At 38.8% G+C, this 17,175-nt stretch overlaps 1 protein-coding gene across 1 annotated transcript in view; it reads right to left on the reverse strand.

Moving 5' to 3' along the window:
- ZC2HC1A (zinc finger C2HC-type containing 1A) overlaps positions 1–17,175 on the reverse strand; it is a 39,569-nt gene that overhangs the window by 11,398 nt on the left and 10,996 nt on the right. Inside the window, exons 2-4 of the mRNA XM_081874653.1 lie at positions 8,017–8,093; positions 6,755–6,871; positions 2,448–2,589 (exon numbers count right to left, since the gene is read on the reverse strand). Coding sequence (XP_081730779.1) covers positions 2,448–2,589; positions 6,755–6,871; positions 8,017–8,093 — 336 coding nt within the window. The remainder of the gene's footprint in view (positions 1–2,447; positions 2,590–6,754; positions 6,872–8,016; positions 8,094–17,175) is intronic.

Raw genomic sequence — 17,175 nt, forward strand, 5'->3', positions numbered from 1 at the left:
TATTTTGATTATGTATTTTGTGGTTTTATATTTTTATTTTATTCTGTGAACTGCCCTGAGACCTCTGGGTACAGGGTGGTATATAAATTCTTCAGCAACAACAACAAGTAAGTCACAGGGAGCTATTCTGACCATGTTTAGGGCCTTTAACCAACTGGAAACCTTCTGTTAGACAACACAGCAGACATCACAGTAAAGGAGAAACACAGGAGGTTTTGCCATCACTGGCAAGGAGTACACTTTCAAATTAGCTCAAGCTTGTGTTTTGTCAGACTTCTTGGAATTTTCTGTCACTGGCACTCCAAGCACTATTCCTGCTGTCTCATCCTTTGCCGGTACAAGATGCAGCAAAACATTTTGGGAACCAAATATATAGGAAGCAGACTCAGCTATTGGTTAACTATAAGCTTTCCAGATTATATCTGAGTGCCATCGAAATACTCCTACAAAGACAAAAATGCAAAGAGGAGAGCCTAACAATAATTTTATTATTTAGACCCCACCCATCCGGCTGGGTTGCCCCAGCCACTCGAGGATCTAATGACAGCCTGGAGAACTTTCTCTTACAGACATGTAACTTTTTCCAGCACTGCAATTTTTGACACAAGAATGATTCCGTCACAGCACTTTGGGAAGGAGAATAGACCGAAAAAACAATATTATATCCATGGCTGTGTGACGCCCAAGCTAAAAAAACCATTAAAATTCTGCGTAACTTATTTTGCATTGCTTATTCTGTGATTTTATTCTTAGTATAATTTATTTTGATTTTGCTAGATGCAAAGGTGATATTCAGCTTTACTGGGGACTAAAGTAATTCCAAATGCATAAAACATTTATTCAGGAACATCCCTAGTTTTAGAGATTTCCATGAGCACTGCTTACTTAAGCAGTATCTTTGAAGTCTATCTTTGCAGCTGTAACGGCTAAAAAAACTCATCTGGAGGAAAGTGGAAAATGTTGATGCCAAGCTACCGCCATTTCGTCCCACGCCTCCATTTTATTTTCAGTCTCTACCTTCTCTGCAAGTGTAAAACTGACAAGGTCAAGTGACTAAAGAAAATGGTGCCAGTCACCAGCCTCTACTGAATTGAAAAGCAAGAATTCCTAACACTAGGTGCTCTGCTAGGACATGCAAAAGCCAATAATCCCTTCCACCCTAATGCAATCAGGACTAGAGATGAACCCATGAGAGTCTGGTCCGTCCCAGTTCTCAGAAGGGACAAGACAACATCTCTCACTCATAGATATTTAATGGATTTCTACCTGGAAAAAAACGGTAAAATAATAATAACAGGAACTTCAAAGGTAGTCTAAAACTCGTTTGATGCTTGTTTCTCTCTCTCCCCCCCCCCCCTCTTTCTTTTAAACTTCTAAAAGTATAACACCCATCCCTCTTGGTCTCCACACTGTAAACACTGGGGGCAGCCATGTTTTTTTGCCATATAATTTCCCTAAAGCAACAGGACACCATGAAGCTCCATGCCTCACAAGGGGACTTGCTGTAAGTGCATTCAAAGTGCACAGCAGCAAAAAGTCTCATGTGCTAACCATTACAGGCTGCGGCAAGCGATGTGCCCTATTTTCAGAAAGGAAAAAAAAAAATCTTTTTTAAAAGAACAGAGGCAGAACAGAACCCACCAACTGCCTCTCAAATGATTCCACGAGGCTGCAATTTTTCAAGTGAACCACTGATCCGGGATCAAATCAGGCGAGTCCATTCTGCAATCCGAGCAGGAAAAGATTCACACCCCACATCCCTAATCAGCACAACATGAAACTACTAATGGACCAACAATGTTTTGTTTTGTTTTATTTAATAAAATTTATACACCTTAAAAAGGCTCAAATCAGTTTACAAAATATCAATAAACCCGTGTTCTTTTATGCTGTAGTACCAAGCACAGCCTTACTGAATCCTGCCTCTCTTTTCAAGTAGCTTCACCATCTCTGCCCTTTTTGTTCCCCCTGGAGAGCCCCTTTCAACAGATATCTAAATTTTGGATTTCTAAGACTATACTGGGTGTGACTTCTGAAAGTGTGATTTCAAGAGGAGACTTACTGGTCCACATTCAGCCACTTGGGATGCCTGTTTCTATGTTCCATCACCCCCTGAACCTGCCAGCGGAAAGCTCTGCTATGGCCTAGGAGAATGCCTGCTCTTTTTAGGATGCCACTGGAGATTCTGTTCCCCCTTCCCTTCATCTGTGCATTTAAGAGGTAAATCTCACCTTCTTAGTCTACCTTGCCTGCAGGCTTTTTGGATTAATTCCTTGCCCTCCCATTTTGAGGCAATGAAATGCCTTGAACTGTACATTAGTCTTGTTTAGGACCAGACAAAACACCTGACCCTTTGAGAGAGACGGGATGTGTCTGTCTAGCCATTCATTAGCAATATTGCTCAAAACAGATGCTGCAGTTGAAGCCCACAATGTCACATTACATACCAGGATCGTAAGTAGGGGGTGGGGGTGGGGGCAGTTTTCCACCTTCTTTAAGGACCTGATCAACTCCTTTGGCTGCTCGTATAGCTGCTATGAGTTCCTCATGCTTTCTCCTCCAGTTTGATTGTTTCTTTGGGGGCTCCGGCTAAGAAGACAACAACAAATTGCACACACACAAATTAGCAATTTGATAAAAGTGATTTCTTCAGCTGGGCATACAATATTATATATAACACCACTAAATACATATCTTCCCTTAACCATGAAGTAATGTTGCTTTTCAGGAGATAAGCAGAGTTTATACAAAAGCTGTATTTAGATCCTTTGACAGGGAAGTTGTGAGAGCACTTATGAAACAAATATAGAAGCAATACATTTAATATTTCATTAGACACTGCTGACAGTGATTTCCAAACAAGAGCTCTGTATACCTAAGCGGACGCAATGTACACCTTTTCCATGGTTGGTCCTATACACTGGGTTAACCATTTCACTCTTTTGGCTGTATCTTCCTATTGACATTATTTACTTATCTCTGTGTTGTTGTTGTTATTTAAAGAATGCCATGTGTATAAGTCACCTTTCTGGTCCATGGAAAATCACTGCTAATGCCACAATAGCATGTCCAAAAAACAAACAAAATCCTGTACCAGTAAAACCAATGGAAACAAAGTTTAGGAAAGTTATTTGGAATACTATAACTCTGCCCACCAATCTATCAGATCTCAAAAGCCAATGATATCAGCAGGGCCTCCCCAATACCTATCTTAAGGCACAGCCAGACTCATACAGGCAGTCGTTCAAATAACCTGACTTCCAGCCACCTAGGGTAAAAGTAAAAATCAGTATAGTGGACGCTCAGGTTGTGAACGTGATCTGTGCAGGAGGCACGTTTGCAACCCGTAGCATTCGCAACCCACAGCGCCGTGTTTGCGCGGGTCGCGATTTGGCGCTTCTGCGCATGCGCAAAACGTGATTTAGCACATCTGTGCATGCGCTGAAACCCGGAAGTAACCCGTTCTGGTACTTCTGGGTTCGGCGCAGTGCTCAACCTGAAAATGCGCAACCTGTTTGTTGTTGTTTTTTAAATGATATTTATTAGAGTTTCAAATAGTACACAAAAGCAAAAAACAACAAAACAATTTACCAAAAAAGATAAAAGAAAAAAGAAAAAGAAAAAACAGAATTAAAAGACGTTCCACATTTACAGTCCTTATTTTCAATAACTTTTTTCCGCGACTTCCCCTTGCCTCCCCTTCTTGTATTCCATGTCCAAATATTTGTTCAACAAGTTCTTGTCCCTAATTTTAACCTTAATTTATTATTATATTTAATTCAATTTATATATCAAATTTTAACTTATATTTTGACTTATATACATCGATCGTTATACTTAAAGACTTTTTCTAAGATTGACCCAATTTCCCTTCCACGAATTCCCCATTTTTATACTAATAACAAAGCAAAAAAAGAAAAGATAGAAAGAATCAGAATATATTTGTACACCCTTTGGATTCCCAAACCCCACCCTCCCTTTCCCGGTTTCGATCCCCGTACCATTGTCCATTAGTCCATCTGCTATCAGCCTGGAGACCTCACGTCTGAGGCTCTTAAATCTCTCTCAGTTCCTGCCGGTTTTTTTGATAGTCCTTTGTATTAACCACCAAGTCTCGGAGGGGCTCTGTCCCGATAATGTCCATGTACCTTCCAGCCAGACCTCCATATTTAAAGGTGGAGCTCAAATCTTGTTTCTTAATCCTTTTAAGTCCAAATGTCCCAAAAGCTCCAACTTCCACCTTAATCAGATTTATAGTCCATAGATCTTCAGATCTCCACAGAAGGATATCTTTCCATTCCTCATTCTTCAATTCAAACCAAATTTTCATCATCCAGTCCTTATTTTCTTTTATATCCATCTTGACAGGCCTCTGGCTCTCCTTTGCCTTCTGCAGCATTTCAGCCCCTCCTTCCTGCTCCTCCTGTTCAGCATATATCTCTTTCTCCACTTCCTCAAATTTCTCAAATTTCTCTTCTTGTTCAGCTGCCTGGACTTTGTACATCAAGTCCTTATCCAACTCAGTAGATTTATTTACTGTTGACTTCAAAGTTGTGACACTTGTAGACAAAACATGACTTTGCTCTTGCAACTTTCCCAAGAGAAAAAAAACCTCGTCCAGATCAGCTAGTATTTTTCGACCTATATCCATTCTTGTAATGTCCCTGAATCCCCTCTAGAGGGATTCTGGTTATTCAGTATTCCTTCCACTTCCAGCCCAAAAGTCAAGTTAACTTGTTTCAGTTCTTCTTTATTTTCAACAATTTATAACTATATTGTAACTAATGTAACCAGCAAGAACATCAGAAACAAAGTTCTCTATTTTTTCCAACTTTGACAGCTAATTTGACAGCTGTCAAAATCTTCTATGTCTCCTCAACAGGCTCCTCTCGCGGATCACTCCCGGGTCCCGGGGGGAGGGGGTGGCACTTTAGCTCTCAAAGTTAGCTCTTATTCTCCAGCACAGTTACTTATACTATCAATCCGTGCAATTAATAGCTTTATCCAATAAAAAGGAGATGTTCTCTCGACCTTAGTTATTTAGTCCTTGCTTCAAATTGTTTACAAGGCGGGGAGACGGACTTCCTCTTTACGCCTTCCCCGATCGTGCCGAATTCAGACAAAAAAAATCTTTCTTTTATAGATCCAATTTCCGTATTACTCATGGGCTTTTAGTTTGGGTCCAAATGTTCAAAGGAATAAGTCAGCGCTCTCTGACCATGGCATGCGGCTTCCCTCAGTAGGAGTAGCAGTCGACTCTCAGCACCACGCCTCTCCCCGTCCCCCGTTCCGAAGCCTTTAAAAAGGCTCCTTCTTGGGTCGGGGAGGGCACAGATGGTGCCCGCCGAGTCACCAGGTCCACAGGCTTCAGCGCCTGTGGTTTCTGAGGGTCCCCGCATCACCGCCGCGGCAGGACCCGTCTCCTACTGAGCTGATTCCCTCCGGAGCTCGGAGGGAATCCGCCATTGGGCGATGGCGCTAACCCGGAAGTCCTAGAAAATGCGCAACCTGAAGCGTCTGTAACCCAAGGTATGACTGTACTTGAATTGAGCCTAGGACTGCATCCGTAATTGGTACAGAATCAATAAAATATGTTCTGAGAACCTGGGTCAAATGAGCACCCAAGCAGACATATTCTGCACCAGCAGAACTTTCTGAGTTGCATTCAAAGGCAGTTTCCTGTAGATATCACCTATGTGGCCTGGTTAGGAAGAGCCATTCTTTGGGAATCACTAGTTAATCACCTGCTTTCATTCATAGTTTGGTAATCAGCTGCTGTGTCACATCTGTTCCACCAAATATTGTTATACAAAATAAACTCCAGGTGGTGTATGACTATGCAAGCTTTTGATCTTAAGCATCGAAGACATTCTGTGTAACCAACAGCTTGCAGACTTCTATACCAACAGAAACTGGGCTAGCACATGATGTATTTCCTCGCTTTGTATAAAAAAAATTAGTCTTCTGATATGCAGCATTTTTCACAGGCACAATTTCTCTCCCTTTGCTGACTGAAAAAAAATCCTTGCCACAGAATCTGTGTTCAAAGCCACAGTCCAAGAGACGCAAAGATTGTAGTAAAATATGGCCCTGCTCTAATCTTCCATAATTGTTGGAACTCCTTTGAAAAAGACAACTTTTTGTTATGAACTTACAAAGTGGCTCTACTAATGCTCCTTAAAACAGAAGAGCCTAATAAGCACACTAGCTGAGATCCTAAGGAGGAAGCAAATGTCGCTGAACAATTACTTCTAAGTACAGTCATACCTCATGTTGCGTCCGCTTCAGGTTACGTCTTTTCAAGTTGTGTCCCGCAGCAACCCGGAAGTACCTGAACGGTTACTTCTGGATTTCGCCACTCGCGCATGTGCAGAAGCGGCACTTCTGGATGCGAACACTTTGAGTTGCGGACGTGCCTCTGGGACGGATTATGTCCACAACTCAAAGTTCCACTGTGATAATGCTCAAGCTTGATTTATTCCCGATTCCATCATGCCACATATTTCAAATCCAATATTAATTTTACAGTCAGTATTTTTTAAATATTTAAATTTAATCCCAGCTAGGATATTCTGTGATGTATGCTGCTTAAGGCAATTACCACTCCCCTGCTAGATTTATTATATCCCACAGATTGTTATGAATAAACTTCGAAAGTCATCACGCACATGCAACTAATAATTCAACTACATGCCTATGGACACACAGTTGTCTAAAAAAAAAAAAGGGAATATTCTAATGCTCCAGTACCTACCCGTGGCTTCAGAGGTTTGACGGTGGAAATATCAGTTCCCTCCGCTCTCTGTCTGCTGGAGTCAAATGCTTTTCTTTTTTTATTAGCAGCTCTTTGGCAAATGGGAACATGCTTCTTCTATAAGTAGAAGAGGAAAGAAATGCAACATTTTTATTTCGAAAGCAGGTTTCCTCCCCTCCTCCTACTAGCCATCCCATCAAATAAGCAGGGAGACGTGGGAGGATAAAACTTATATGTATTCTTCGCCATCCCACTTTACTCAATAGTATAAAACGAAGTTGAAGTTTCAAATGCAAATCCATCCCATAATATACTCAGGACTTTTATGAATAGATTCATTTATACTGACCAAGGCTGCATTCATAGGACACTTTACTCTGTCTCCCCAACATTTCCTTACCTTTATGTGATCATTCACATGATGCAAAAGTCATTCCTGGAAATCTAGATGTTCAGTGCTCATTTCCATATTAATTGTTTCCATAAAAAATCCATTTGCAACCCAGTTAACTTTGAAAATCATGAGTTTTGTGTTGTAATTTTCCTGCAATTTCATGGTCAGGGATTTTTATTTTTTTTAAAACAGTCTTATGTTGTGTGTCTTTGTTTCTCAATTTGATCTTTTTACATGGTTTTGTACGTTTTGTGGTGTTCTATGCATTGTGATTTGCTGTTTTGTTTTTTGATTATAGATTGGTAATTCTTTATTGTGGCTGATAAGTGTGAACTGCTTAATTATTATTTGCTGGTGTTTAATTTAACTGTTTACTATTAGATTCTGATGGATTGTTGGAATGTTGCTTTGTGTGATAGAAGTTGTTTATTTTAAAGTTATTGTGACTTTTATATTGGATCAGATTGTTACCATTAATGTTTGATGTTTTATTATGTTTTTATGTGTTGGAAGCTGCCCAAAGTGGCTGGGACAACCCAGCCAGATGGGCAGGGTATGTTTGATGATGATGATGATGATGATTATTATTACTATTACTACTCCTACTCCTACTCCTACTCCTACTACTATAACACAGCCACCCCACGTCTGAATAATATGGGCAATAAACCCCACGTCTGAATGCAGCCCATATTATTAGGAACAAAACCAACTATGCCTGTAACTGCTTAAATGTATTTACAATTAAGTAGTATACAAGTTCCATCAATTAATTAAATAAAACAATTCAAATTGGCACAATAGCTTCACTTTTAAATGAAGGGTTAGACAGGAACATGTTTTTAAGTCACCTGACTTTTATACTCACTAATGCATTTGGGAAAAAAGTCCTCCCACAAATCTTGCATGGTAAAAGATCTTCAGCTGGTCCCACACTTCCGTTATCTTAAAAGAAACACAGACATACATTATGGCATTGCAATTCCTACTTAACTCTTAACCTACAATTATATTTATGCTTTCTGTAAATTGCTAAAAATTAAACTATAATAAAGTCAGGCCTTAATTATAATAGAGCTCACAGGAGTCATTCATAAAATTGCCTGCAGAGAGTGAAATTATCTGCATTTCTCACATGGGAACATTAAAGTTTTTCCTTCCATGAGCAGGAATAGAAAACCTGTGGAAATCTATGGTCTTTAGTGATCTACCGTAATTACTGATTGGGGCAGTGCCCCTAGTTTCTAACACTGAAATCCTACCATTATAAAATAGAATCAATCAGTATCTGAAGAACTGCACTGCTGTGTAATATTTTGGAGGAGCTGAATAAAAGAGGCTAGATATGCAAGAAATTGTCTACATCAATAAATAATTTTTAGCACACAACTCCACCAGACAATACACTCATTTAAAAAAATTAAACTATGGGCAGAAACAAGGCCTATCAATGAGGTGTTGCATAGTTTTGTACATTGAATAAGACCGTGTTTTCTGTTCAGCAGAAAACAATGACTAGATAAGCATTCAAATCTTTTGGTTCATTTTAAATGAAGAAGCATAAAAATCAACTATACTGACAGCAAAGAAGGCCACAGTCCTTCATCGGTATTTCAAGCAAATGTCTAAATATTACTATTCATTACCTCAACCCAGACAATATAAATAGCAAAAAAGAGAAAAAGGAAAAGCTTATCATCCTCCTTTTACATTTCATTTATGGATTCTGTATTGAGATTGCCAGCAAAACTCTAGATACAGGATGATCCTTTTGTTGAGAGGACTCCCCACCCCCCATAAAATCACTCATTACATCATCATCAAGTATTAGCCAAATTCCCAATTAAAATCGCCTGTGACAATGTACTAAAATATTGTACCAATACACAATAACTGTATCAGAATAACATATTATAAAAGTTCCGCTGCTGAGAAACCTCTTAAAGGGCAGGAAACTACAAAAAGGGAGCAGCTGGACTGGAATGACTTATGGTATCAGTTGTCTTTATACCAGTGCACAGAGAATGGAAAACAAACAAGATGAATTTGAGCCCTCAATAGATGACAAATATGATCTAATAGGCATTACTGAAACCTGGTGGGATGACATTAATGACCAGAATGTAAGAATTGAGGGGTATATGGCCTATTCAAAAGAAATAGCCCAAACAGGAAAGAAGGAGAAGTAGCATTATATGTAATGGATGTGTACAGTTGTGAAGAAATCCATGATTTAGAGCAAGGAATTCAGTTTGAGAGTGCATGGGATAAAAACTGTAGGAGAGGGAAACAACACTGACTTCTGCTATAGACCTCCAATCCAGACTAAAGGCTTGGATGATACCTTCCTACAGCAGATTACTGAACGTTCAAAAAGGAGAGACATAGTAGCTGTTGCAGACTTGAATGGCCCCAATACTTGCTGGAAGTCAAACTCTGCCAAAAATGTAAGGTCCTATAAATTCCTCAATTGCCTCACTGACAAGAGCAGCAACTCCTCACCAATGTCAGTAGTGGCACTGGCTTTCTTCTCTTGATAAAGAACATCTCTCACCCCCACTCCTTCCCCCATAGATTAAATCAAAGAGCAGAGTAAATGACAACGTCCAGGCCAGGAGGACAGGTCGGTCCTGGCATATAGTCCTGATCTGATGTCAATTAGAATCATTACAAATGGAGCTCAAAGGAGCTACTGCCCTTCCTTGCCCATGTCAGTGCTGGTTCTGTTTTGTGCTAATAGCATAATGACAATGTACAGCGCTACAGAACACTCAACAAATAGTGTTGTATTGTTGCAGCTGCACTACTTTTTTTTTAGTCTCCCTATGTGAGTGAACTACTGTTCTTGGCAGATGTCCAATCAACTACAGCTGTATTTACAAAAAGAAAAAAAGTAATCTATTAGGAAATTGAATTATTTCCTTTGTACTTCAACTGAGCAACAGAAAGAGAAAAGTCATTCTCTTTTAAAATACACAAAAAACAATTATTGTCTCGTTTTTCTCATTAAGTTCATATATGAATGGACTTTTTAAAAAGTAGGTTTTTAAAATACAAATAAAAAGACCATCAGAAAGAAAAGTTGCACATTCTCATCATCTAGAACCCTCTAGACATACAGCCACAGGGTTTCCTCCCCATGGAAACTGTTTCAATCAATCAATCAATCAATCAATCAATCGTTTTATTTGTATGCTGCTGTTCCAAAGCCCAAACCATGCTCAAAGTGGCTCACAACATACGGTGGTACCTTGGTTAAGAACTTAATTTTTTTCAGGAGGTCGGTTCTTAACCTGAAACTGTTCTTAACCTGAAGCACCACTTTAGCTAATGGGGCCTCCTGCTGCCGCCGCGCCACTGCTACATCATTTCTGTTCTCATCCTGAAGCAAAGTTCTTAACTTGAGGTACTATTTCTGGGTTAGCGGAGTCTGTAACCTGAACTGTCTGTAACCTGAAGCGTATGTAACCCAAGGTACCACTGTACATAAAACTACAGGCGCAGCGAAGTAGCCATAAACAATAAACAAACACTGAAAAGTACACAACCAAATTGAACAATTTTCACATAAGATACAATTGTAAGATACAACAAATTAACAGCAACAACAGTAACAACCTCCACCCAACAAAACATGCTAAATAATGCCGCAGCCCAACAGTCCGTTCGCCAGACTCAGCTTTTGTAGCTGGAGTCAGTCAAAGCCCTGCCCTCCCAGACCACGTGGGAAAAGGCCTGCAGGGCAGGGAGCAGGTCTTCTAGGACGCACAGCCAAGATGGTCTAAAACCCTGGAGAGTTGCTGTCCGTCAGTGTAGCAGATAATACTGAGCTCAGGAGAGCGAGGAAAATTCTTAGGGACGACTCACACCCTGGCCAGCGCTTCTTTAATCTCCTACTTTCGGGCAGGAGATACAGAAGTATAGTCAGCCGCACCAACAGGTTAAAGAACAGTTTTTATCTGTGAGCTGTTGGGCTGCTGAATGGGAAAAAAGAGTGGTGTAATTGACTTCTGACAAGCACACAGAGCGCGAACAAGACTGAGTATATGGGGGGGGGGATTGTTTAATTTCACTGCACACATGTGGTGTAGTGACAATGAAGATGATGATGATGATGATGATGATGATGATGATGATGATTTAGAGGGACTAATGGTATGATTCAGTATAAGGCCATGACCTAAACTGCTAAGACAAACTGACTTCATACAATAACTTTTGTAAGCTTGAATAAGCTTCTTTATTTAAAAAGTATCCTCTGCTGAAGTTAGCTTGATGACACTTTATATTTAAGCACTTTCCTGGGACGCACAGGCAACCTGGAACTGCATGCATCCTCCCTCTGCACCCTGCACAGAAGTAAAAGCTGGCTTCAGAGGAAGGAAACCCTCTACTCTGCACCCAGCATGGAATTACAGCACGGTGCTGCAGGAGTCTCTAATATTTATTATTATTATTATTATTATTATTATTATTATTATTATTATTTGCATCTAGTAACTTTTGTGAGTTTATTTACAAAGCTGGATTACACAATCAATAAGATCCAACATCCTGTAAACCTTCATTGAGACACTTAACAAAGAAAAAGGGGGTGTGGAGGTTAGGTTTGACTCAGGTTGGCCATATCAGGAAGTCTCACAGGCCTTTATTATCAGATATAATAGCAAAGAAATTCGACTTCACATTCAATCTGCATACAGCAGCGGACCACCAGTGCTGTTAATCCACCTTTGCTTCACATAGCAAAGCATCACTTATCATCATCATATAATTTCCTATATTATAATTCTGATACATTTATTCAAGTGCCATCACTTACACAAAATGATAATAACTACGCACAAGACTGATGTATCGGGTATGGAAGAACACCTAGCCTTGCAGAAGCAGTGTAACAGTAACAGAGTGTGTCTACAAACAGCTCAACTGGCAGCAATCTTGCTACTGCGTGCTCTTGTGAGTCTATACCAGATCAATGAAAGAAAAGATATCACTGGCCCTATTCCCCATCAGTGGTATTTAATTATGCATGCAAGCTTCAAGGCATTTTCTGATATTTGTCTTTGGAACATGAAGCAATTCACCTCTCAAAGAAGTCCTGGAAAAGATTATACAAAGAATGACACAAAGATCAGTACTTGGAAGATGGCTTCCTTGTACTGACCTCAGAAGTGTTTTTCAATAAATATGCTGCTGACACTTCCTGACTCAGCTATCAGTAATCCAAAAGATAATTAATCAGAACTCATCTTTCCTTTGTGTATATAATGAAGGAAAATGTTTTGAATGCATAATGATAAATATTCTATTGCCATTCAATCCTGCATCTTTATTTATCATCCTTACATACCTTTCAGATATATTCCTGCAGTGATTTTTTTCGGGGGGGGGGAGAACGCAGGGGTACGCATACCCCTAAACATTTTGTGAATCTAATGGGAGAAGAAACTAAAACAATTAAAATTTTACATATCTTCTCTAGCACAGAGAGTCGTCAGTTCTGCTGCTAACCCCAATGGAGGCCTCATTTCCTGTTATGGTGTTTCCTGAGTCTCAGATGGAATGAGAGTTCCCCTAAACATTTTTTTTTGGGGGGGGGGGGAGAAGCACTGTATTCATGTATATGTCAAGCATGCATACCAATTACAATACAGTATATGGACTGGACTCCAATTCAACACTTCAGAAAAATGCTGGTTAGTGGTCCTGGGTTCCCTGCTATAGTTTGCTCTGAATGTAGTTGTTGTATGCTAAATAAGTTCAAAAGACAAGGTAAAAATATCTTAAATAAATAAAGACTGGAGATGTAATGTACTAGAAGGCAAAGTTGAAGGTCAGAAACTGAGAAAGCTTTGAATAGATGGTCACTTTAAAAAAACCAGGCCAATTCCATAGCACCCTTAAACGACTGTGACATATAACAAGTACACTAGTGACCTAGATAGCAAGGAAAACCAGACAGAAAAAAGAAGTACAGTGGTATTGTAACTTTCATAATTATGCAGAATGTATCTTTATTTAACTTTCACAATTGAGGAAACCAGTGTTAAAAAATGAGATATGAAAGCTAGGAGCTAAATGGCACCTTAAACCTAGGTTATGGGCGCAACAATGGAATGTCTAGGCATGCTTTTTTAATATCAATACAAAGCTGAAAATGAATGAACTGCAGCTAAAATATTATTTTCATTTTTTACATATTCTAGTCCTTCCCCTGCCCAACCCCCTAATATTATTAAGAAGGGTGTCTTCTCCAGTCTTCAGAGAGTAGCTGGGAGGCAGAAAAAAGGTTCTCCTTTCCTTCCATTTCACAGTTTTAATCTGAAATCTTAGGCGCAGCACTGTGCCCAGAGCTCAGAAACTGCTCGCGCTAATGAAATTCCCAGTCGCAAAATGCGCCTAGAACAATTAGAGTTTTGAACACTGGAGCAAAGAGATGCATTTTCTATTGCCCCTGAATAACAATTTGTACTTACTGCAATTTCTTCTTTTACAGAATTATTAAAAATAGAGCTTGGAGGTTTTATTTATAATTAAATAGAACACAAATACAGCCAAATAGATAAAAAACACACGGAAGAAGCCCTGTTCTTTGCACCTGGTTGCATCAAGTGGAGACATCTAGTCTGGACCACATGATACCCTCCATCTGCTCTTGGATTACCACTCCCAGAATGGCCAATGGTTAGGGCTCATGGGAACTGTAGTTCAGGGACTGTAGTTCAGGGACTCAGCCATACAGCTGCAAATAAAACATTTTAAGTGTGTTGTAAACTGCAATACACAAATGTGACACTAGATGGCGATGATAAGCCAAGGCAAATTCAATATATTTTTCAAAATGTTTTTTTAAAAAGCATTTTCACAGCGTTTTTTATATGTGTGTAGATTCCACCCAACAATGCCTAGAGGCCATTGGGTACCATGTTCTTGATGGAAAGTTGCTTTGTTAATTTTAAAACATAAAATATATTGTGTATAACCTGGTTTGATCACCATTTTGTGCCATGAATTCCTCATATTATTTTTGCTTTCTCACACACTGCAATGACTTATCAGCTACCCTGATAAATCAGTTTTTTTTTTTTAAATAATTTTTATTGATTTTACAACATAAACAAAAAACAAATAAACATAACACGACTTCCCCAAACCTCCCCTTCCCTGCATCCATATTTTAAAATTTTTTAGCAATTCTTCATCCCATTTTTATATTTAATTCTCTTTAAAAAAATTCTATTTTATAAATTTCAATTTATAGCTGTAATTCTTTGTATCCAATCCCTTGACATCTTAACATTCCGAAATTTTACAACAATTTTTAAGATAGATTTTAAATTTTTTCCAGTCCTCCTCCACTGTCTCTTTCCTCTGGTCACGAATTCTGCCGGTCATCTCTGCCAGTCCCATAAATTCAGTCACCTTGGTCTGCCATTCTTCCAGAGTAGGTAATTCTTTAGTCTTCCAATACTTCGCCAAAAGGATTCTTGCTGCTGTTGTTGCATACATAAAAAAGGTCCTATCTTTCTTTGGTACCAATTGGCCGACCATGCCCAGGAGAAAAGCCTCCGGTTTCTTTACAAATGTCCACTTAAGGATTTTCTTAATTTCATTATAGATCATTTCCCAGTAGGCCTTAATCTTTGGGCAGGTCCACCAAAGGTGATAAAAAGTTCCTTCACATTCATTGCACTTCCAACAATTGTTATTGGGCAAATGATATATCTTTGCAAGCTTGACTGGAGTCATGTACCACCTATAGATCATTTTCATTATGTTCTCTTTCAGGGCACTGCATGCCGTAAATTTAATACCTGTGGTCCATAACTGCTCCCAGTCAGCAAACATAATATCATGACCAATATCCTGTGCCCACTTAATCATAGCTGATTTAACCGTTTCATCCTGTGTATTCCATTTTAGCAGCAGATTATACATTCTAGACAAATTCTTGGTATTGGGTTCTAGCAATTCTGTTTCTAACTTTGACCTCTCCTTCTGAAATCCTAGTTTTCTGTCCTGCTTAAAAGTTTCATTGATCTGGAAATAATGTAACCAATCTCGAACTTTAGGTTTCAATTTCTCAAAACTCTGTAGTTTCAACTTTTCACCATCATATTCTATAATTTCACAATATTTTGGCCACTCTGTATCCATGTTCAGTCTTTTTACCGCCTTGGCTTCCATTGGTGACAACCACCTGGGGGTTTTACTTTCAAGCAAATCTTTATATCGATTCCATACATTATACAATGCTTTCCTAACAATATGGTTTTTAAAATTTCTATGTACCTTTACCTTGTCATACCATAAATATGCATGCCAACCAAAACTATTATCGTAACCTTCCAGGTCCAGAATGTCTGTATTCTCAAGAAGTAGCCATGGTTTCAGCCAGCAAAAAGCCGCTGCTTCATAATAAAGTTTTAAGTCCGGCAGGGCAAAGCCCCCTCTATCCTTTGCATCAGTCAAAATCTTAAATTTTATTCTGGGTTTTTTGCCCTGCCAGACAAATTTAGATATATCTTTCTGCCACTTCTTGAAACAGTCCATCTTATCTAAAATTTGCAATGTCTGGAACAGAAACAACAATCTCGGCAATACATTCATCTTGATAACAGCAATTCGGCCTAACAAGGAAAGTCTCAATCTTGACCATATATCGAAATCTTTCTTCACTTCGGCCCAGCATTTCTCATAATTGTCTTTAAATAGGTTCACATTCTTAGATGTTAAATTCACCCCCAGATATTTTACCTTTTTAGTAATTTCCAAACCAGTTTCTCTTTGAAAACTATCTTTTTCCCCCACCGTAAGATTTTTTTCCAACACCTTTGTCTTATGTTTATTTAATTTAAAACCTGCTACCTGACCAAATATTTCAATAAGTTCCAAAACTCTTTTTGTACTGGTTTCTGGCTGTTGTAATGTCAAGACTAGATCATCTGCGAATGCTCTTAACTTATAATGTTTAGTTCCGACCTGTATACCTTTAACCAGCTGGTCTCTTCTAATCATATTTAGGAAAACCTCCAGTACCGATATAAACAATAGAGGGGAAATTGGGCATCCCTGTCGTGTCCCTTTCTCTATTGGAATTTCGTCCATAACCATACCATTTACAATTAGTTTGGCCTTTTGCTCAGAGTAAATTGCACTTATACCATTTTCAAAGTTTTTACCTACCCCCATCCCTTGGAGATTCCTCTTCATAAAGCTCCAACAAATGTTGTCAAAGGCTTTCTCTGCATCCACAAAAATCAAAACAGCTTTTCTATTTATGTCAGTTTCCAGAAGTTCTAAAATGTCTATAATATTCCTCACATTGTCTGACAATTGCCTGCCTGGTAGAAAGCCAGTTTGGTCCCTGTGAATCTCCTCTAACAAAACTTTTTTGAATCTTTTTGCTAAAATGTCTGCAAAAATTTTATAATCCACATTCAAGAGTGATATAGGGCGGTAATTCTTAACTTGATGTTTCTCAGTTTCTGTCTTCGGTATAAGTGAGATGAATGCTTCCTTCCACGATTCGGGAGCCTTTTTCCCTTCCAAAATTTGATTGCAAACTTCTTTCAATGGTTGTATTAACCAATCCTTCAGTGCTTTATAGTATCTCGCAGTTAGTCCATCTGGTCCTGGTGATTTTCCCAGCTGCATATCCTGAATGGCGCTCTCTATTTCTTGATCTGTAATTTTCTCATTCAAACTCCTTCTATTATTTTCAGAGATTTTTGGTAAGCCGTATTTTCCAATAAATTCTTCTATCTCCTGTTCGTTTTTTGGCCCTTGTTTGTATAATTTCTTGAAGAAACTTTGAAAACAATTACTTATCTCATTTGGTTTATTAATAGACTTCCCATCTACTTCGAGTGATGTCACTGTATTCAATTTTTGCCTCTTTTTCAATTGCCAAGACAGTAGCTTCCCACATTTATCTGCGGACTCAAAAGTCTTTTGTCTCATTTGTTTAATTTTCCATTCTATTTCCTGATTCATCAATTCCATATATTGTGTTTGATAGAAT

This window comes from Podarcis erhardii, assembly GCF_964252035.2.
Source record: "Podarcis erhardii genome assembly, chromosome: 8".
In the NCBI taxonomy this organism is placed as follows: Eukaryota; Metazoa; Chordata; class Lepidosauria; order Squamata; family Lacertidae; genus Podarcis; species Podarcis erhardii.